Here is a 22,017-nt window from a genome sequence, read left to right as displayed (position 1 = left end):
AGGAAGCCTTCTTGACAATCATTCTCAGTTGGGCACCAGGCAAAGCCAGTGGTCTTCTGCTTTTTGCAGCTGAGGTTGGGCAGATGTATTTTGTTCTTGGCTGGCCTGTGAGTGCCTTGACAGGAAGATTATTTAGCCACTGGTGTACCCTGCAGTTGGGGCAAAGAGGAGGTGCAGAGTCCCTGAGTTCATCCTAGAATCCTTTAGGTTGGGAAATACTTCTGAGATTACTGCTTTTGACGGTGATCCAGGAGACTTGATGGTTTTTGGGGGCTGCCTTGTTGACTTTTCACAGAGCTGTGTCAAAACCGTTGCTCTTGCTTACACAGAAAGGGAAAGTTGGCATGATCCAGCCTGCCCTGATGTTCCTGTGTTGGTCTTTTCTGCCTGGTGCCCAAGCACTGCCTTACTTCACTCACCATCAGATGGGCACTGCTTGTTCATGGTACCTGCCCAGGCAGCCTGTGCATTTCCACAGCAGCCTCTGCCTGCAGAAATGTTCCTAGAGGCCTCCAGAGAAGTATGGTCCTGTGCTGATGGGGTGAGAGGGGTCAAAAGAGGAGCTCTATTCCCAGTCCCTGCCTCAGCTCTGGTTCTTATACCTGGGATATGGGGGAAAATTCTTTTATGTGGTTAGAGGAAAAGGGTGAGAGTTTTTACTTTCCTAGAGGGCTAGAAAAATACATAAGCTTTACTGATATATGCCAGCAGCTCCCCTGCTTTTCCTTTTCCTTTTCCTATAATGCAGTGATATGTATCTGTAAAGGTAATGGCTGTTCTCAAAGGGACTCCAGTAACATCACAAACAGTGGTTTAAGACTACAATAACTTGTCACCTTTTGTTCAACTGAGGGTGTTTCTGGTCTGTGGTGCCTAATGACTGTAAAGTCCTGTGTAGCCATCTCCTCATCATGCTTTTTGAATGCAGGGGGGTCGTGGCCTCATCTCCATTTATCAGAGGAAGACAGAGAGAGAGAAAGAATTTTTCTGTGTTGCCTAGCAGGACAGTAGAGGTAAAAATCAGCTTTAATGAGCCTATTGCTGGAGCAGTAAGGTACAGGCTGTGTGCAAATCCAGGGAGTTAATGAGTGTTAACATCACATCCTAGGCTGGGGGATTTTTATTCTTGTTATAGTAATGATGCCATTTTCCAAACTGTGCTGTGCCTTGGCTTTGTTTAACTGTATTTAAATCCATCCTCATTCCTTTCCTCCTGAAACTGGGCCTTATGGTCCCATCCTTATTTGTCCTTTTTGTATTCTCTGAGTTACAATGTGCTCTTAGAGCTTGGGAATCCTGTACACAGAAGTCCCCATGCCTTTCTGCTTTCCAGGAGCCCTGGAAAGCCAGTGTTGTGCCAATACCTGCTGCTCTGGATGCAATGGGGGTGCTGCTTTACTTTGTTGCACCTCCAGCCAAGGAACCCTGTGGGGAAGAGGCTTGGTTCTTTGGCAGTGCTTGCATGTGGCAGAGCTCTCTGCTCTGCTGCGAGCCTCTGTGGAGGTGTTAGTGGAGGAATCTTATGGCTCGCAAGAATAGTTAGCCAAACCAGGATTTCTGTTGTTGTCCCTCTGTCTTTGGGGAAGGAGAGAGATGAAAGCAGTGGTTGCCTTTTTTTATTGCTAACACCTTCAAAAACTGCTATGAGCAGAAAATTACAGAGGAGTCTAATTTAAAGTGCTCTTTTGCCCACTCTGAAAGCATGGCATGGCTTTAGTGCTCTGTTGGTTGGAGGCAGCAGTTGCTTGGGCAGAAGGCATGTGAGAGGGCTCCTGTGTGCCACAGGAGTGCTGGGCTGTGCCAAGGTACCTCTGTCCATAGCTGCAACCCTTCCCTCTTCCCTAATTGCATGTGTTCCCCCAAACCGGTGATCAACTCCTTAATGCCCCTCCTTTCCATGTCTCTTCTCACCTACCGAAGGATGTGGATTTGGAAAGTGGGATGATGTCTATCTACCCTTCCTTCCCACAGGGCTCGGGGGTTTTGACATGTTACTGTTGGAAATTGTTCTAATGTTGCCCTGCTCCTGCTCCAAAAAGCATGACCCTCTTCTGCCCTTTACAGATGTGACTTCAGCTGCTTTTCCAAGTGGAAGTACCTTGTAGGAAGTGTTGGCCCATATAAGCTAGATGTGATCTCTAATCGACTCTCCCCAGTGTTATTAGTATGTGTATATTTAGAGATGATTTTTAATAAAATTGAATTCTTCAAGGCCCGAATTAGCTTCTGGAGACAAAGGTTACAGAGAGGGAGGTGTTCACAGTGCCATTGATTGTACAGTAACTAATGCCTGTATAATGGGTACACCTTGCAGTTAAGAAAACGAAGCAGGTTCAGACATGGTGGGCTGATTCTCTCCAGAATTTCTCCTAGAGAAGTTGCCCTCACCCCCACCCCTTCCCCCTGTAAATAGGCTGCAATGCTGCTGTTCTGAAAGGGGGGGTTATTTGGGCTGTGTGTCACGCAGGACAAGAGATGTGGTGTCGAAGCCAAGCCTGGCCATTTTTCTGTGGGTGAATTTTGGTTTCTAAGGCTGCTGTGCCTTCTCCGAGTCACTGTCCCTACCAGGTGACCTAGACTGTCTCTTCCAGCTTTTTAGATGAATGAGCTAAACTCTGCAAAACAGATGCACTGAATTAATTTAAAGCTCTTCAAATGCATATATTTCACTAGATCAGAAAGAGAGGCTGAGCAGGACAGGCTTGAGGAGTGTGATATGTGGCCAGACTGAGGGAATTCCTGCAGCAGGGATGATGTCTTGCTTTGCTTAGAGTGCACTTCCATGCCTGTTTCTCGTTTCTTAGGTCAATCGTGAGAAGCCAAGCACCCTCCCTCCCCTCCCCTCTGATCAGATTCCTTTTAAGTGAAGCTCACTCAGTCTCTGAGGACCAGATCTCACCGATGACTGGGAAGCAAAGAGTACCCAGGAAAGCACTTTTACCACGGACTCCACCTCAGGAGCACCAGGAATTCATCTTTTAAATAAAATCTGTGCCCCTTCCGTGCACACCCGATGTCTGCTGCAATGGATACAGAATCAACATATTCGGGATACTCCCACTACTCAGGTCACTCCAAAAAAGCTCACAGACAAGGGTAAGGAAATGTTTGTTTTTAATTACTTACTGCTCTAAGTTAGGATATGTCCTATGGGAAAAAAAACCTGTAAGCCAGGATAAAATCGGTGGACCTAGATGTCTGGAGAAGATAGATGTGGAAAGTCCTCGTGGGGAACACAGTGAGGAGACTTGAAGCTGCTAATTCATTGATATTCAACCTGTTGGATGCATGCTGGGGTTATGTGTGGCCAAAAAGATAGGGATAGTGCCAGCAGAAAGAAAAGATTACCTAACTCCCCTCTTAAAGGATGAGGGATGAGTACAGCATCTAGGGAGAAGACATGTTAGACTTCCTAAATTGATAATTGCTACTTGTCCTCTGATACCATTTCTTTATTCTCTAATAATAAGGCTTCCTGCCTCTCTCCCCCCTCCTCCAGCCTACTCTGTTAATGGTGTGTTGAGGTTTTTTTAAATAGAATTTGAGTGGTACTTGAGTCGGCAACAAGTCCTTTATCAGCGTTGATTGGATTAGAAGTCAGGCTTTTCTGAACTTGAATAGCAAGTCCTTTCTGTTGTGGTAGTTCAACAGCCTGAAAACCCATCTGCTCTGAAACTTTTGGAAACGTTTTATTTTCTTTTTTTTCCTACACGATACTTAATTTTACATCTAAAATATGTGCCACTTACTGTTTGCAACTTATTACTGAGCTGGTCCAAAATAATTTTGCAATTTGAAAGCAATTACCCTGTGTGGTTGGAAAAAGAATTCTTCCATGAAGTCTCTTTGCTCACAGCCCAGTTATCGAGTAGAACATGTCTTGTTTGCCTTTTTTCCCTTCTTTAGCATCCAACCCCCAATACAGATTGCCCTTTTAAACTTAGAATGCTATGTGGAAAGATGCCTTCAGAGTTCCAAAAACAACATAAAAATCCTAGAGCCCATAAACTGGAAAAAGTGTCATCCCCTGAAACCTTTGGGCTTTGGTAATTCCAAGAGAGAGGCAGAGCTGGGATACTCATGAGGGTTAAGCCAGTCCCTGAGCACAGTGAGGATTTCCAGTGTAAAGGCTGCTTTCCTGTCTGTGTGGGAACGGGGAGGAAAGCATTGGTGAGCAGATTGATGGGGCTTAATTCATCTTGAGACTTCCTCAGATGAGAAGCTGTGAGGTCTGCAAGGGTGCTCTGGAAATAAAGACTGGCCTTATACCCTTGATGTTCTTGCTTTCTTTGTGAGAGGTTAACTTGAGGTTATTAACCAGTGGAAATAAACTTCACCAATTGTCCTACAGTGTTAAGGTCAGAGATGACAAGACTCTGCTTTGCAGGAACTAAAGCTGTATTGATTAATTCCTTGTGTTAAATGGGCATGTCCCTGCAAGACACTTTCTTGTAGGTGGAGAACTGTGTAGACCAGTAAATTCCAAATGGAATTGCCAGTTGTTTGGAGCATGCAGGCTTTCCTTTTAAGCAGAGCACTGATGGAAGGTGTTTTAAGAGAAGGTGAGGTGGTGGGCATGGATCCCTATCCTCCCCTCTGCTGTCACTGAGGTGGTGGTCTGTCCCAGCCTCCAGGCCTGTCAGCTTCTCCGGGCAAGGTCCCTTTCTACCTCCTCCAGAGCTTGTTTTGTAGCAGCCTGAGTCTATGTTGATCAACAGAAGGACAAACTTGTCCGATCTAGTGCTTGGGGCACCTGTTGCAGGTAGAGGTGCAGCACCTTTCAGGCCCTACTCCGTGGAGTAACTGGTAACATTGTTCTCCTCCTCCTCTGTTTGAAAAAGGAGCCGGGACAGACACAAATCTCCCCGAAGCAAAGACGGCAGTCGGTCGGAGAAGTCAGTCACTATCCAGACGCCTCCTGCAGAGCCGCTGCTCGGGAATGACGCCTCCCGGGCAGAGGAGGGCCAGGTAAGGAGGGCTGGGAACAAACCTGCAGGGTGTGTTGTGGGACAGAGCAAGGGGCTCGCTGGCTCATGAGAAGAAAGAATTGCTTGCATGCTGTTTAGTAAAGAATCGTGGCTTATGGGTGCCCTTTGCTCATGCATTCAGCCAAGATCTCAGTCACTCTGTCTTGTTCTGAGGGTGCTGTTTCTGACAGCACCAGTGCTGATGTGACAACTCCTTGAGCGCTACTTTGACTCTCTCTCCAGAGTATCATCTGTCAAGCTCTATATAAACTTCTGTTTCCATCGTCTCACTGTGCATTATTCAGGTCAGCCCTTTCAGCTATATATGTATTTCAGTTTTTATCCAGGATTTGCTCCAGGTAATCTTGTAAAGTGCATTAGAACCAGGATTCCAATAGGGAAGGGAATCAAGAGATGTGAAACTAGTGTGAAATAGCTGTGAAGGAGGGGTGGACTCAGAAAAGCCAGTACATTAACAATGGGTTTGGTAAAAACTAGACTAATGCTGCATTTGGACTGTACCTAGGATGGATCCAGTGCTCTGCTCTAGCAGGTGATGTAAAGGTGCATATTCATTTTCAAAGAATGCCTGGTGCTGCAAGGCCTAGAATGCAGGATGCTTCAGTACCTCCTGGGCTGGATTTGGGGTTTGTTAATCCTTGGCTGTGGGGTTCCACTTCTGTCTTTACCAAAAAAAAAAAAAGAAATCAGTGTGCAGTTTCCAGCCAAACTGTGTAACAGTATTCATGTACCTAGGGGTGTGATCATTTCGTGTCCTGTAATTTGGTGTTTTGTAATCAGTTGCTTCTTTTCATGAGTCCCAGCTGTTACTTCAAATAGTTCTAAAGGCGCTGGTGAATTCCTAAGTCCTTGTTTTCATGCAGCCCTCCTCAATTAAAGCCAAAGCTAAATAAGTTGATGTGTGAGCCAGACTTTTCTCCTAGGGGGGAGAGTGTCCTCAGTTAGGTCCAACAACTGTGTACCACTAGAGATATAACCTCATATTTCCTCTCCTGTGAGGAGAGGCTGAGACAGGTGGGGTTGTTCAGCCTGGAGAAGAGAAGGCTCAGAGGTGACCTTATTTTGTGGCCTTTCAGTATCTGAAAGGAGCCCACAAGAGAGCCAGAGAGGGACTTTTTACAAGGGCATGCAGTGATAGGACAAGGGGGAATGGCTTTAAACTGAAAGGGGGTAGGTGTAGATTGGATATTAGGAAGAAATTATTTGCTGTGAGGGTGGGGAGGCACTGGAACAGATTGCACAGAGAGGTTGTGGCTGCCCCATCCCTGGAAATGTTCCAAGGCTGGGTTAGATGGGGCTTTGAGCAACCTGGTCTAGTGGAAGATGACCCTGCCCATGGCGGGAGGGTTGGAACCTAGTGATCTTTAAAATCCCCTTCAACCCAAAGCATTCTCTGAGTCTCTGGTTCCATATAAATGTGCATTTTTTTGCATTAGGCTGTAGTTCACTTTTTCAAGTGGCAGGAGTTGTAAGGGCTAAACTGTGACTAGGGTTGCCTGTTGTCTTCTGAGATGTAGCCTTAAGCTGCCCTGGTGTTCCTGTCCCTTCTCTTTTGTGCACAATTTTGCAGCTCATCAAATGGAGGAAACTATGCAGAGCTACTTAATGCATAAACATAAAATAGTTGAAATGCTTGAATTGCAGAGGTGCTGTTAAAGAGTACAATGTGGCAGGAATATGCTGCTTTTCAGGACATGCTACAATGCAGATCTCTTCCGGGGCCTCTGCTTTGGTGAGAAGTGACTCAAAAACTCCTCATATTAATTCAAGATGCTGACTATTTGTGGTTGGTCTGTCTCAAAACCCTACTGCTCTAGGCATGGGAGGTATTCATGTCTTGGAGTGCTTTAGAAGTTAAATCCATGGAGCTGGGAGTTGTTCCAAGTAGTTGTGCTGCTTCAGTCTAGTCCTTTACCAAAGACTCTTTCCTCTAGCACTTTAAAAGAAGTGAATAAAGGTTTAAAATTATGCCTGTCTTTTTCAAATAAGTTGTTTTGGTCAGCATGTGCAGTTGGAGAAGTCTGAGGGAAATTTTAAATCCTATTAATGACACAGGGCTGCAGGAAGATCTTCTTAGGAAGAAAAGCAAAAATGTGGTTCTGAATGAGCATTGTGGCTACAAAGGTGCCAGGTGCCAAGCAGCAGAGCCACATGCATTGCCACTCTTTGGCATGCATTTGTGGGAAGCATCAGGAGCCTCCATGTGCATGAGTCACTCCAGCAGCAGCTGTGAGTCAAATCCATACATGTCAGTGTAGCTCTTTGGCTGTGCCAGCAGCCAGAAGGAGCAATTGGAGGCATTGTAGCATGGGAAAACCAATGCAGACATTGTCTGATGTTAGCTAGGGAAGAAATGAGACTTTCAGAGCACGTAATGTAATCTGAAACTTGCCGGCATGGTGACTGTATTTCAGGTAAGCCTCTTTGTGAATAAATGGCTTCTGACAATGGCCTGGATTGTAATACCAGAGCTACTTGGCAGTCCAGGATCCTCTAAACTTAGAAGCCCCATACCTGAAAATATCCTCTGTGATCACCTGTAATGTGTTGGTTTAACTAAACTTCTATTAGATTGTCAGCTACTGAGGGCAGTGCTACTGTAGAGGAGAATAAAAGACAGTGAAGTGGAGGAACTTGCTGGAGGTGTGGTTGCTTCTATTATGGATGGAAAAATAATGTGTGAACATGTTTTTGATTGTGTAACAACAACAACTGGCTTGAAATGCTGAAATGAAAATTTCCCTTCCAGGTGCTTTGGTGGTGCAGTTGCACTGCAGAATTTGTAGGCTGGAAGAATACTAGTCCTTGCCCTGGACATGGGAACTGGTGATTACTACAGTTTCCAAGACTTATGTCATGTAACTCGTTAAATGTGCTGGAAGAAGAACCTCTAGGGATACAGTGAGTGGCACAGCAAGCAGAGCTACCTGCTCTGCAGTTATGGGCTTTTAGCACCTAATGTTTATAGTCACTGGTTTGGACAAGTTGCTGTTGTTTCCAAACCTTTACTAATTGTCAGGGTTGATTATTCACTATGTTAAAGGTGTTGCTTTTGCTGTATATTTTTTCTGGAACTTAAGACTGTCACAGCAATCTTTCCAGGCAAGAAAAATAGAACATCTGGAAGAATTAACCTGATTGTTTCAATGTTATTTCTATTTATCTCTCCCTCCTTCAGGATGACAACTGGGGTGAGACCACAACAGCAATCACAGGCACCTCTGAGCACAGTATTTCCCAGGAGGACATTGCCCGGATCAGTAAGGATCTGGAAGACAGCGTTGGGTTGGACTGCAAACGTTACCTGGGCTTAACAGTGGCAGCTGTTCTCGGACTCCTAGTCTTCCTTACCCCCATTGCCTTCATTCTGTTACCCCAGATCCTGTGGCGAGACGATCTGGAGCCATGTGGTACTGTGTGTGAGGGACTGTTCATCTCTGTGGCGTTTAAACTCCTCATTCTCCTGATCGGGACCTGGGCTCTTTTCTTCCGCCAACCCAAGGCAGACCTACCCAGGGTGTTTGTGTTTCGGGCCCTTCTGCTGGTCCTCATCTTCCTCTTTGTGTTCTCCTACTGGCTCTTCTATGGCGTTCGCATCTTGGACTCGAAGGACACCAACTACCAAGGGATAGTGCAGTACGCCGTGTCCCTGGTGGATGCCCTGCTCTTCATCCACTACCTGGCCATCGTGCTGCTGGAGCTGCGGCAGCTGCAGCCCATGTTCACCGTCAAGGTGGTGCGCTCCACGGACGGAGAGTCGCGATACTACAGCTTGGGACACCTCAGGTAGGTGCAAGCCCTGGGGGTCTGCTGGTGTAGGTAAGTGTGGCTCTGCTGTGGTATGAAGCATCAGCTGCTGCATTTGAGTCTGTGTTGTTGCTGGTTCGTGAATCTTCCCCCAGAAGAATTCCAGAGTCCCTCCGAAGTTACCAAACTGAATCTCTCTGCCCCCCTCTCTGAGTGTGGGAGAGGCTGTATCTGCCTCAAGGAGTCCTGTGCATTTCAGTAAATCAAAAAAGCTGATGTCATTATTTTGGGATGGTCAATAGCCTGATGAGGTCTTTAAGATCCTTGTCTGGGCTTCTTTCCTTGTCTCCTTACTGGAGGAAAGTGGAGAGCTCTCCTTGTGCAGTTGGGGCTGCCTTGTGCATTTTGATTGTAGGGGCCAGGCACTGCTTTGGGAGCTGCCCTTGATGCTGTGCAGAGCATTACTGCTCAGAGACTCCTGACAGCAGGCCAGGCAGGAGCTGAAGGTTTTATGGCATGATGCTCTTTTTGCCATTAGGTATGGATCAGTTTGCTGAGTTGGATGTATCTGGGGGTATTTGGGAGCCATAGGTATGACACAAGCATGCTGCTTCCACCCTCCTGCTGGCATTAGTGCTTCCCTCAGCAATGGTACAAAAAAGGACAGGTGTCTGAATTGCCTTAGTTCCTGTGTCCTTCAAAGCTCTCCAGAAATCCCTTAGTTCCTGTGTCCTGTGAAGCTGGCAGCTGAGCTCTGGAGATGATTCCCCAGGCTGAATGTGCACTTAAACATCTGTTCAGCTTATCCTGTCCAGACCCCAGTGGCATGTGTATCTGTGGCAGATGAAGAGATTAGCATCTGCTGGTTTAAGTGGATGTAGGAGCAGTCTCCTGCAGCCATTAGCTTAGCAGTGGAATTGCTTTGAAGCAGATTTAGTGGCTGAAGCTGAAGTCTGTGAGTTTTCTCCTGGGTAAAGAAGAACTCAGGGCCTGTTGGGTGAAGTAGATCTGGACTCTGCTTTGTTTTCCTTCTCTGTAAAATACGAAGGGGAGAGCCCTTGGAAGTGCACCAATTGACTTAATTAAATGTCTCTCAGGATTTCAAAAATCTGTTGGTTTTCTTGTGAAATCATTTTGTTTGAGCTTAATTGCTCTGTGGTCAGTGATCCAGCATAACCTATATGATGAGAGGGAAAGATGACTACCAGAGTTTCCCTGTGCTACAATACTGTGCCTTGACGTGTGATGAGGCAGTTCAATCATAAGTGAATTCAGCAGAGAAAGTTTGGTATGTGTCTGTATTTACCCATATGTGCACACACAGCAGATTTGGTATGAGAGAGTTTGCTTGGTGGTAGATTGTGGGTTTGTGCTCAGAGGAATGGAGATCCTACACCTGCCAAAGTCTGTATGTCTAACTTGCCATTGGAGGCAAAGAATTTGCTTGAGAATCAAGGCCTGAATATTTAATAGTGCATGTGTTAGAAGCAATGTTTTCTCCCAACTCTTTCTTTGCAGCAGAGTTTTGAAATGTATTGGGTGATGCTAAGGCAGTAAAGAGTTGTAAAACTTAGGATAAAATCTGAGATGTATGAAAACTTGTGACTTCTCGTTTGTTGGCAAGCTGATTTCAGTTTTGTTTGGTACATTGAATGCAAGCCATGCAGCACATGCACGCTCCAGTGTCTTGTGTTACAGAAGAGACTCATCAAGCATGTCTGATAATGCTAAACTAGTCTTGCTTTTTCCTTTGTTTGACAGATGAGCATAATGTGTATTGACATGTGTTTTGAAACCCGTGTGTCTTTCCATATTTACTGCTACAAAGGTAAAGCTGTAGGTTTGATCAGGGGCCAGGTGTCTCCCAGCTAAGGAAGAGTTTGTCCTCTCTGTGTGTTACTTGTGTGTAAGAGCTTCTGATCTTCATAAAGAGTGTGGCGCCAATGTGACAAACTGTAAAAAGTGAATGTAGTAATATCTCCTTCAGCTTCTAAGGGCCCAGGATTGTGAGATGTTTGTGAAAAATGAAAAAAAAAAGAGAACTTGATCATCTTCATGGCATAATTTTGCAGAGTTTTTATTAAGGTCTTGTCATGTCTGTTGAGGAAATGTAGGTCAGGTTCACAAGGTGCTGCCTTCTGCCCCTGATTCTCTGGCTGAGTTGTGAGGCTAGAGTGGGAGGTCAGTTGATGGCAGAATGTGAAGACATGCAAGGACAATCTGGATTTTGGGAAGGCTGGAGAAGCAGCCTTGTGGGTGTGCTGGAGAGGTGGTTCTAACTATGTTGGAGTAGGCATGTACCACTGGCTGCTGCCTTTGGACTCCTTTTGCCACCATGCATGCTTGCCTCATCCTAACACTTTTAAAGGGGGCTTGGAGAGGTTTTGAGCTGCCACCTGGAAGGAAGCAACTTGCTTTTACAGGTATAGCAATCTGACTGTCTCCTGAAATCAAAACCTTTTGTCTCTTTATGCTCTCAGATATTTTAAAAGTTTTGATGACAAACAATCCATGGAGTCTTATCTTCCTCAGCAGTCTAGTGTGCTCTGGAGAAACTGGTGGTGAGAAGGGACTTGAGATATCTTAGATTGCTCAGTGTTGCTTTTTGGAGTCGTTCTGGATTTTTTTATTCACTGCAAAATTGTTGATATTACCCTTTTTAATCCAAGATGGAAGTTTTCCAATTCTAGGTCTTTTCTGGTGAGGCAGAGGGAGCTGCTATGTATGAGAGCAACTTGTTTTCTGGGGGAAAAGGGAAGAAAACAATAGCTCAGCCGCCCTTCTGGCAAACCATGTTTTTGCGAGGCAGGGTACAGACAGGATTTTCCACCCTCCTTGGCTGCAGATGCAGTAAAGAAGCTGAAAGTGCTGAGTTAGGTATTCCACTCCACCCCTGAGAGCCCTAGGTCCAGGAGGGTAAGCATATTTGGGACTAGTTCCCCAAATTCATATTATAATCAGCCTATTAATAGGCTGTCTTGGTCCCACCCCCAGCACTTTGGCTTTAACTTTTCTTCTGGGAGACTTGACTGCCAAAATGAACGTTCCCTTTGGCGTTGATTCAGGAGCTTGGAGGGGGGAGGTAAAAATTAAATAGGAGTCTTGATGAGTGTGGTGCCAAGTCTCAGCTCACTGACTGCTCTGCTGCTCCTGGTAGGAAGGGTTGCCACACAGGGCAAATGCTTTCTGGTAGTATGTGTGGATAAAGAGCAGGGAGTAGCAGAGATGCAGGAAAGGTCAAGCCTAGGAAAATGCAGGAGGTTGGGTGGGAATGGTGGTGAGACTCTGAAAGCAACAACAAAGGGAAACAAAGGTGGGGGAGCACAACAGTAGATAACTTCTCAGTTGAAAGGCCCATACTTTCGCAAGTGGAAGCCTGGATTTGCCTATAAATAGGGATGCTGATGACACTTGTCATCCAGAGTTCGGTACTGTCTTCATGGCTCAGAAACTGGGTAGGAAGGATCTTGCTGGAGAAACCCTTCCTTTCCTGTAGTTAGGGTGCTAACCATATTGCCTTCCTATCCAGTGAATGCTCTTTCCCACCCTAGAGCTTTGCTAGTCTAGACAGCTCAAGAAAATGAATGTCTTGTAATACATGTGGTAATTACTGATCTTTCACATAGACTGAATGTTGGGCTGCAATATAGCTAGTCTTGGTTTTCTGAGGTTAGAAATGTTTGAGAGTGGGTCCTTCTCCTCCCTTTTGCTCATCCTTGCAGCAGGTATGTGAGCAGCATGGCTGTGATAGTTCATCTTGTGTCAGGCTGTTTAAAGGACTTGGAGTTTCAGTCTTTTTTTTTGTCTGGTGGTTTACCCCAGCTGGCAGTACCACACAGTCCCTCACTCACACCTCACTCTGTAGGATGGGGGTGAGAATCAGCAAAAAGGTAAAATCTGTGGGTTGAGATAAGAACAGTTTAATATTTTAATTAGCATATAATATAATTCTAATTATAATGACATTGATAATAGTTATTGTAATGAAGAGGGGGGAGAGAGGGAAATAAAACCCAAGGAAGGCAAGTGATGTTCAATACAGTTGCTCTCCACCCACTGACTATTGCCCAGCCTGTTCCCAGGCAGTGATTGGTGGCTCCTGGCCAGCTGTCCTCAGTTGATACACCCAGCATGATGTTCTGTGGTATGGAATATCCCCTTGGCCAGTTTGGGCCAGCTGTCCTGGCTGTGCTCCCTCCCAGCTTCTTGTGCAACTCGTCACTGAATGGCAGAGCATGGGAAAATGAAAAGTCCTTGACTTAGAGTAAGCAGTGCTTAGCAACAACCCAAACATCAGTTTACTAGGAAGAAAAGTAATGCAATCCTGGAGAAAACCAGGACACTGTCCTTTCTGGTGTGGGCTTGCCTTTATGAACCAGGTGGCTAGGAAGCTGATGGGGAAGCCCTGTGACATCAGGGTTCAGGTTTTGCAGATGGCTGTGAGCTGGTCAGTGTTCTCTTGTCAGTCTAATCAAAAGAAGCTTGGTACTCAGAAGTAGCAGTTCTGCATGGTAAAAGTGTGCTTGAACATTCCCTGTACCCTTGTTACCTATCTCCATTTGCATGGGTGTTTGCTGAACTGTGGTTTAAAAATTAAATTAAACTGTGGTTTAAAAATAAAGGGAACAGCTGTTTCCTCAAAACAAGTACCTGTCTCTGAAAACCCAGTACCTTCCCTGCAGGAATTATCAATACCTTACTGAGGGACCTGGTGGCTTGCACACACTCACAAAAGAAAGGAGCTGCAGACATGTTCTGTGGAAGGGGATCACATTCAGTCTCGCAGCTGCAGGTGTTTGTTGGACCTGTTGCTTATGAAGCTGATCTCTAGGTTGTCAGTATTTACTGATTAATCTGATGAGTCCTCTCTTGTCAGGCATTCCTTGGTGCCGCTGGTACTTTGTTCACTACTGAGGGAGTGTGTGGAAGGCTAAGGAGTGGGAATAGGCCTCTCCATATTCCAGCTTGCATTTGTAAGCCTTGACATCTGATCTTGTTGCTCAAATATACCTATATCAAGGGTGCTAATGAAGAGCATGGGGTCAGCATTAGAACTGTACAGTGTCCTCTTGTCTGGAGTTGTGTCAACTCTTATGCTGTTTTAAAATCTTTTTACTCCTCAAAAGGAAAGCTTCTATGGAATATAGACACCTGGGTTTCTGTTTCTAGCATGGTTGTAACCATAGGATTAGGCAGTTGGATCTCTTCCCTGAGCAAGAGCTGCTGAAATATTCCTGGTTTCTGGTGAAGGACTGAGCCCACACATACACTTCTGGGATATTCCTGTTTCCAGCAGGGCAGTCAGAAGGGACTGCAGGACAAGCATTGGTGCAGCACACTGCAGTGCTCTACCTGCCGAGCTAAATCCTGCTGGAGACACACCTGTCTTTTCCTTCTCCCCTGTGTGCAGTTTGTTTGCTCTGTGTTCCCAGGGACCTGAGGAATTACACTGACCCTCCTTTCTCCTTGGGGTTTCTACAACCTCACCATCTTCTGTAGTGATGCATGCTGATGAAACAGATTCAGCTGATGAGTTTTTACCTTGTTCTTCAGCAAAACATATTATTAACTGTTCTGCTGCTTTGATTGCAGGAACTTGCTGGAACAGCATGTTACACAGACTTTGCAGACCAGCTCTGTTGCCAGAGCCTCCAGCCTGTGTGAAATTAGCCTTGTTCTTGAATTAGTTTTCCTTGTCCTGAAATCTGTACAAGGTGTCCTGGTATCCATTTGTGTGATTTTCTCCTGCCCATCACCAAACGGCATGAGCACAAGCATTGATCAGTCTCCCCTCCCAAGAAGTTCTCGGATAGCCGGCTAAATGGGTGTTAATTGCATCTGCAAGTGTGAAGCTCCTGGGGAAACTGAGGGGTCTCTTCCAGAGCAGCTTCTTTAGCACTGAGAGGTGTCAGACTTGTGACCCCCCCAACCCAGTGTCTCTCCAGCAGCACTTCACAAAACTGCTTTTACGACCACCTTTTTGCAACTCATCATCTCTGCAACTTCTTGCAGCTCATCTGGGCTGCTTTTCCATGCTCCCAGTCCTGAAAGTGCTGAACTTTGTTCACAGTGGGCAGTTGAGCATTAGCACCTTTCAAACACCCCATGCCATGAAGTAGTCGTGGAGTAGGGAAGAAAGCTCTGACTTGTGGATGAACTGTTAATGACCTATGTAGGAAGAGATTTTCAGCCGCATTCTTAACCATTTTTAGTCACAGGCCATACTTTCCCCCTCTGCCTGTGTCTGCTGCCTCACCTCTGGAGGATGGTGCTGCAGAGATATGATTGCTCTAGCCGGGAGGGTACCCTTGGAATTGCAGAAGGAAATTTTCCAGTAGCCTCTGGGAAAAAAAAAAAAAAAAGTGCTGTTCCCTGCTGAGTAGGGAGCAGTCTCCTTTGATGTTCCAGATGAGTTATGGGAATGGTGCCTTGTTCTGTTTTACAAGGGTCTGTTTGGTGGTGTGTTGCCAGCAATGTTCAGCTAGGACTTAGGACATGGGTCATAGCAACACCTCATTAAGAGGCTGCTTGTTTGTGACAGAAGTAAACAGCAAGCTCCAGGTACTCCTCATTAGAGATGAGGGGAAGTCTAGGATGGACTGTAAGTATTGACAACTGCACAACTTGTCTGGGAGTTTCTGATGTGGTCAAGTCTGTCTCTGAAGCCGTGGAGTGTGTGCTTTTCTGAAAGGAGCATGTTTTCCTAGCCTCTTACCTCTCTGCATACAGTTGCCAGATTTTACATATGGCTTTTCATATGGAACTGCTTCTCATTTTGATAAAGGGGAGAGAGCTGGGGGAACTGAAGTGCCCACATCTTTCCAGCCTTCTCTCCTCCCTTCCTTGATCTTGATCCCTGATCACCCCCAGCACCCTCTGTGCACACACCATTGAGTGTGAGCTGGCTGCCCCAGACATCAGGCCAGGTACCAGTCTTATCTGTGTTTCTGCAGATGTTACCAGCAGCAAGGGTAAGTGGTGCAGGCTGATTGTTATACCCTGGAGCACTCATGCATTTTTGGAATACTTAATACTTTAAAAGTTTACGAGCCCACTTGCAGGTGAAGTGCCCGCTGTCAATTATTAACCCACATGGCCAGTACAGTGTTACTTGCTCCCTGGTGAGGAGCTGCTCATCTTTCTCAAAGAGATGGTGTGGAGGAAATGCCATTGGGTTCATCTGCAGGGATTTCCTTTCTTGTTGGCTTGTCTTTCAAAACCAACACTGCCCAGAAGTCCAAGAACGGTATGCACTCCAGCCTACCCTGTACTTAGGGGGTTTGTTGTGGAATTTCTGTCCCACCGCTGTCCGTGCCCTCTGAAGTGCCTGTGTGTACCACCCACAGAGACAGATGGCCTCCCTAAGCTGTTGAACAAATTTTGTGGCCATGAAGGTACTTTTATCTTCAAATGCTGCAAAAAAAGATCCACCCCCTCAACCCTTGATGGTCTGTTTCTTGTGGTGAATGATGAAATACAAATATTCTGCAAAGAAGTGAGCTGTGTGCCCTTTGGGGGAAAAGAGGAGGTTCACGTTTTGCTAAGAGGACAAGGAATTTACAGTTTTCATATAGCACAAGTAAAGTCCGATAAATATGGAAGCTAATTCCTGACTCTACCCTGAAGAAGTAAGGAAAAGTTAACAGGGAGCTCTGTGGTAGTAATAGCATTTAATTTTTTTTTTAATATATTAGTGGCTATAAAATTTGAGCGCACTATTTTCACTTATAACTTGATTGCTCCTCCAGTACATGCTTAAATGAACTTCAGTGCTTAAATTTCTTTTGTTCAGTGTAGGTCAAGTGGGGACATCAGCTGACAATGTGGGGAGAGCTGTTCTCTGGCTGACAGGAAAACAGATTCCTGGCACAGCAGTAAGGACCTTGGCTGTGGTTTGGAGCTTCAGGCTGCTGACTCTGGCTTGTGTTCCTCTAGTCCTGGTAGAAGGTTATCTGCATCCTTGCTGGGGCTGGATTTTTTCTCTCAGCTTGGAGCTGCAGGTCATGTCCCTGTGGCCCCAGTGTTGTTTGTATGGTTGCTGAGTGCTGGTTATAAAATCAGGTGGCCCTTGCTTGTGCAAAACTTGCTGGGGTGGAGCTTTGTGATGGATGCTGTATGGTGGAAGGATGCTGTGCAGGGCAGACTAGGCTGTGGTCTGAGAGCTGATAGCTCTCTGTGTGCAAAGGTCTGCTAGTGCCTCTAACATGGATGCTGCCTCTTCAGGCCTGTCTGTGTGGTTTGCAGGAGAACAATATTCCCAGGTGTTTTTAGAGGAGCCCTAGAACAAGTTAAAGCTGCTCTATTGACTCAAAAGACAACCTCATTCAAGGTCCTGCCATATTATTCCCATCCCCACCTGGGAATCAAAGAAGAGATGGTCCTCTTTCCTGAGAGAGCATCTGACCAGGCAGCTGTAGGATCGAGAGCTGAAGGCTGATGTTTCATGGCTGCAGCATCTAAATGTAAAATCCTATTACAGCACTGGAGTTTCACTGCCAGTAGAAGCTTTGAACACTTTGTTATTTCCTTGGAATTGAAGCTGTACTTCTTAGCTTTGACTTAAAAGAAACACCCTAGATCAGCAACTAACCCCTTCTCCCACCCTCAAAAAAGCTACTAACAAAAAGCCCCACCCTTAGTTACTTCATCACTATTCATGTAGCTTGCAGAAGTCCTTGGCTAAAGACTGGCCTTATTTGAAGCATGAGCAGGCTTTAAATTATCTTGTTTAAATGCAGACTCTTACAAACTTCTTGCCATACCTGCCAGTTTCTGCATGTACTTTTTTTCATTTGAAGCTCAGACTAACCAGAGGCATACATGTGTGTATGCTGGGAAGAGGAAATGCATTACTGTCATAGATTGTGCTGCTCCCAGGAACTGGAAATGGTAACCCAGGTCCCATATGTTCCCAACTTCTGCAGGGTTCCTGGGTGCTTGAGCAGGACACAGGCTTGAGCTGGAAGCTGATGGGTGCCCTGTAGCTCAGTGCTTGGGGGTGTCTGGTATTTCATCCCTTGTGTCTGCACTAAGTGCCTGTCTCAGCCCACCCTTGCATGCAGGGTGATCTCATGATCTTGCTCCTAACTCCTGTGTTCAGAAGGTAAAGCACACCTTGGTACTGTTCTGTCCCCCTGACTTGTTTGAAACTCCCTTAATCCTAAATACAATGTCAAGTGTGTAGAAACTTTTGAAAGAGGTTACACCTCCCTCAGAAATACTCAGTACATCCCTCAATTACATAAATGTTTGATCATAGTTCTGCATCACTTCTTAAGCTAATGCTGCTGCACAAAAAAATCCTTTCAACAGCCTGATCCTTCCTCACCCCTCCCAAAGAAATATTGTCTAGTTGCACAGCAATGCACTGGTGGAATTGGGGAACTGGTAATTGATATCTCTATTATCCATGTAGCTTTGCAGTTTGTGTGTGTATTTTTCTGCTTGGATTATTTTCTCAGCTTAATTTCTGCAGTCTTTTTAACTACCCTTGTGGTGTTTAATGGTTGCAAAGGCTTGTGGTGGCAGAGGAAAGGTTTAGTGGAGCTGAGGGAAAGATGCAGGATAGAATTCTCTCATGGCTGCAGACTGACATTCAACTTGTCATTGACCAGGACCCCCAGGTCCCTTTCTGTGGCACTGCTGTCCAGCACCTCATTCCCCAGTCTGTCTGTACATCCAGAATTGCCCCATCCCATGTGCAGAATCTGTCACTTTCCCTTGTGGAACTTCACATGGTTGGTAATTGCCCAGCCCTGTAATTTGCCCAGGTCTCTCTGCAGGGCCTGCCTGCCTTCAAGGGCATCGGTTTCTCCCAGTTTTGTATCATCTGCAGAATTGCTTAGTATCCCTTCCAAAAATGTCCAAGGCATTTATGAAGATGTTGAAGAGCACGGGGCTCAGGATGGAACCCTGTGGAACCCCACTAGTGACAGGTCTCCAGTCTGGTGTGACCCCATTGACTGTAACCCTTTGTGCCTGACCCAGTTGCTTACCCATCCCATGATGTGTTTATCCAGCTGAATGCTGGACATTCCAGTAGGATCCTGTGAGAGACAATATCAAAAGCTTTACTGAAATCCAAAAAGATGACACCAACTGGCTTCCCTTGATCAACTAGCTGGGCTACCTTGTCATGAAAGGAAATGAAGTTTGATAAGCAGGACTCTCCTCTCATGAAGCTGTGCTGGCTGTGAGTGGTGACTGTGTTGTCATCACACTTTCAGGTTTTTTTCAATACCTCCTGAAATAGTCTTCTCCATCACTTTACCGGGCACTGAAGTGACACTGACAGGCCTGTAGTATCCGGGATCTTCCTTCCTGCCTTTTTTGAAAATCAGGACAGTGACTGCTCAAAAATCCTCAAGAGAGGTTTTGGAATGACATCAGCCAGCTCTTTGAAGAGTATTGCATGAATCCCATCAGGCCCCATAGATTCCTGCAGTCTGTGGGAGCCCTCCTTGGTGGGGCATGGCTCTGTCTGCAAAAGTTTGCTCCTCTGCTGAGCTTTGGGGAAGGGAGAGCCTCCAAGTCCTTGCTTCTCCTCCCCAGTCCATCTGATCTACAGGAGACCAGCCTTGGGCCAAGCACGAGGGATTGGTCTGGAGCACCTCAGGTCATGTCCCTGAAGATTCAGAGCTGGACATGGTGCACAAATGGATGGCAGCTTACTTCTGTGGATTTGGTTTATAGTCATATCTCCAGCTGTGAGACTGGACTTTGTAAATTATTATCTTGGGTCATGCAGGTCTCCTTCCACAGGGCTCATTGGCCTCAATAATCTGCTCAGCTGTGCAAATGTTAGCTGTAAGATTGGCTTCAGCAGTGTCCTGACTCTCTCAAATTGGTCATGGGTCTGTGTCGAATTGGGTGTGGACAAGTGGATCCCTTTGGACTCCTGGCAGCTGGATGCAACACCCACAGTGCCTGGGGAAGCCAACTTGTCCATTTTTTGTCAACACCCATGTATTTCTGTAATGCCTGTGTCTACCATGCTGTGCAGGTTTGTGGGGAAAGCTCAGCAGCAGTTTCTTCCCATCACCTTTTCACTTAAGTTGTCCCCTTTGTGTTCTTGTCTCACTGCTTTCCTTCCCAAGCTGCCCATTTGCTCAATAGACGAAGAAAACCTTTCACAGTTTTGGCTTTACTTTAGTGTGAGCAGACAATAGCTGGTGGTTTGCTTGTGGATTTTTTCTCACGAATAAGCAAGATAGTACTGTCATTAGCTCCATGGAGGACACCCCCAGCACCTGGCAAAACCATATCATGGAGACAAATGTTTGCTAGCAGCACCCTTGGAAAACCTCTTTCTGAGCTCTAGCTCCTGGATCCAGTAGCTGCTGCTCTCCAGGTCCAGTTAAACTACTACTGGCTCCTGAGGGTGCTGGGTGGGGCTTGAGGTGTGGATGTCTGGCCAGGTGTTGTTTTGGTTCGCTGCAGGTGTCTGGGACATAGCAGATACATGGCAGGGCACAGGCAGCTCCTTTGCCTCTCATGTTTCTTGTCTGTGTTGCAGCAGACCCTGGAGCAATGAGATGCTGGTGGCAAGTGTTCTCTTTCTGTTTGATGAGAAGGTGGTGCCTATTTGAAGGTGTTGCATGGCATCAAAGGGAAGTGGGTGTCTAGTTTGAGAGCTGTTGGGGCATCTGCATGTGGTTATTGGTGTCTGAGGAGCTGGCTGATATGTGGCCCAAGCTGTGAGTGCCTGCAAGCTGCTGCTGTGCCCTGGCTAATCCATGAGCTATATATTTGGATTTAGTGGTTCTGCTAGGTGTCTGCATGGTGATTAAGTGCTTGACAACACCTCCCCACACACGCTGCCCCCCTTGGTGAGGTGGTCTTGGCATAAGAGAATGTGGGCAGTTTGCTTTGGAGCCTGCTCTCCTGGCATCTGGGTTCCTCAGCTTTCTGAGGGAGAAGTTTGTTGCACCACATGTTCAGGCTTTCACAAGCTGCTCTTTCAGATGCAGCTCCTGAAGCTGCTCTTGTTGTACACTCACCCATCCCCAATGGATGGGCTGAGGCAACTGGGGCCACATGAATTTGCCACATATTAAACTCCATTTGCCATTCTGTGGGGGACTGGAAGGCAAACTTTCCAGTTACCTAGGCTGACCTGCTGCAATAAAGCCTCCTAGAATTGTATACAGGGAACCTGGCAAGAAGCTTCTCAGCAAGGGATTAAATCTTGTTTTTTTCCAAAGAGAGTCCTCTGCCTTGCTTAGGAAGCTCTTCTGGTGCTCCAGAACCTCCATTGTTTCTGAAACTCAGGTTAGGCTTTTACAGCTTGTTTAATTTTCTATCTGTTGAATATGGTGGTAACAAGTGTCCTTATGATCTTTGTGTCCTTTGGCACTGCATACTGTGAAACGAGATGTTCACAGTGTTACTGAGGAAGAGAAGTATAGTGCTGTCACAGCATCTGACCTCAACACAGGGATTGTTCAGATTGTTCTTTCCTGGCAAATCATACTATTGGACCTTTTGGACCACTCCTTAAGCGAGACAACTGTGCTTTTTCTCCTCTTCCTCCTACTCACTACATATTACCAGTTGTGTTCTGGGTTTTTTTCCTAGGCTATTATACTAGCTGCCACCTTCAGCTGTTGGAAGGAAGGGCAGTGCAGCTGTTGGGAAAGCATTCATCAAGTTTTGAGGTTCTACCAATAAAGGTGACTGGGGAAAACATTCAGGCTGTGTGCTGGTACCCTAAAGACCATTTAACTTCCTGAGGTAAAAGGCTTGGAAGTTTCTCAGAAGGAGAACTACAGTGGGAGCATGCCATTGGGTTTACTGGGGTTTTATAGCTGCTGGCTAAAACTTCATGCTCTGTACTTCTGTAGCAGCATCTTTTTAGTGCTGGCCTGGGAGTGCCTTTATAGGATTCCTCAGGAAGGCTTAAGTAAGTAGCTTGTTTGGTTTGTATGAGGTAAAGGAGTTATTTCCCTCCAGCCCCCAAGTTTGATCCTACCCTCCTGTAAAATCCTGGTTTTTAAAAATACTCACAGTTTCCCTTCAAAATAAAAACATTCAAATGTAACAGCAGAGTTAGTAGTAGACTTGCAGAGATCCTTTTCTTTTTCACCTGTACTGGAGGGTTTTGACTAGGCTGCTTTTGAGGTTTGGGGAAAACAAACTGAAAACCCAACCTGAAAATGAATTCTACTCCTCTCTCTCTCTCTCACATTCAGAAAATTTTGATGTTGAAATACCTTCTACATCAGCAGTGAACTATTGTATTGCTCAGCTGGTGTGTTGATTCTGATTTTTGTCTTGCAAAAGA

At 45.9% G+C, this 22,017-nt stretch overlaps 1 protein-coding gene across 2 annotated transcripts in view; it reads left to right on the top strand.

Annotated features, from left to right (window-relative positions):
- VANGL1 (VANGL planar cell polarity protein 1) overlaps positions 1 to 22,017 on the top strand; it is a 46,548-nt gene that overhangs the window by 5,341 nt on the left and 19,190 nt on the right. For both annotated transcript variants that reach the window (XM_071433294.1, XM_071433293.1), the window contains exons 2-4: positions 2,805 to 3,096; positions 4,842 to 4,968; positions 8,167 to 8,774. In XM_071433294.1, coding sequence (XP_071289395.1) covers positions 3,014 to 3,096; positions 4,842 to 4,968; positions 8,167 to 8,774 — 818 coding nt within the window. In that variant the 5' untranslated portion in view covers positions 2,805 to 3,013. The remainder of the gene's footprint in view (positions 1 to 2,804; positions 3,097 to 4,841; positions 4,969 to 8,166; positions 8,775 to 22,017) is intronic.

This window comes from Agelaius tricolor, unplaced genomic scaffold (genome assembly GCF_023055355.1).
Source record: "Agelaius tricolor isolate 1412-34295 unplaced genomic scaffold, bAgeTri1.0.p SCAF_9, whole genome shotgun sequence".
In the NCBI taxonomy this organism is placed as follows: domain Eukaryota; kingdom Metazoa; phylum Chordata; class Aves; order Passeriformes; family Icteridae; genus Agelaius; species Agelaius tricolor.
Note: the sequence above shows the minus strand (reverse complement) of the source record. Positions and strands in the feature narration are given on the sequence as shown.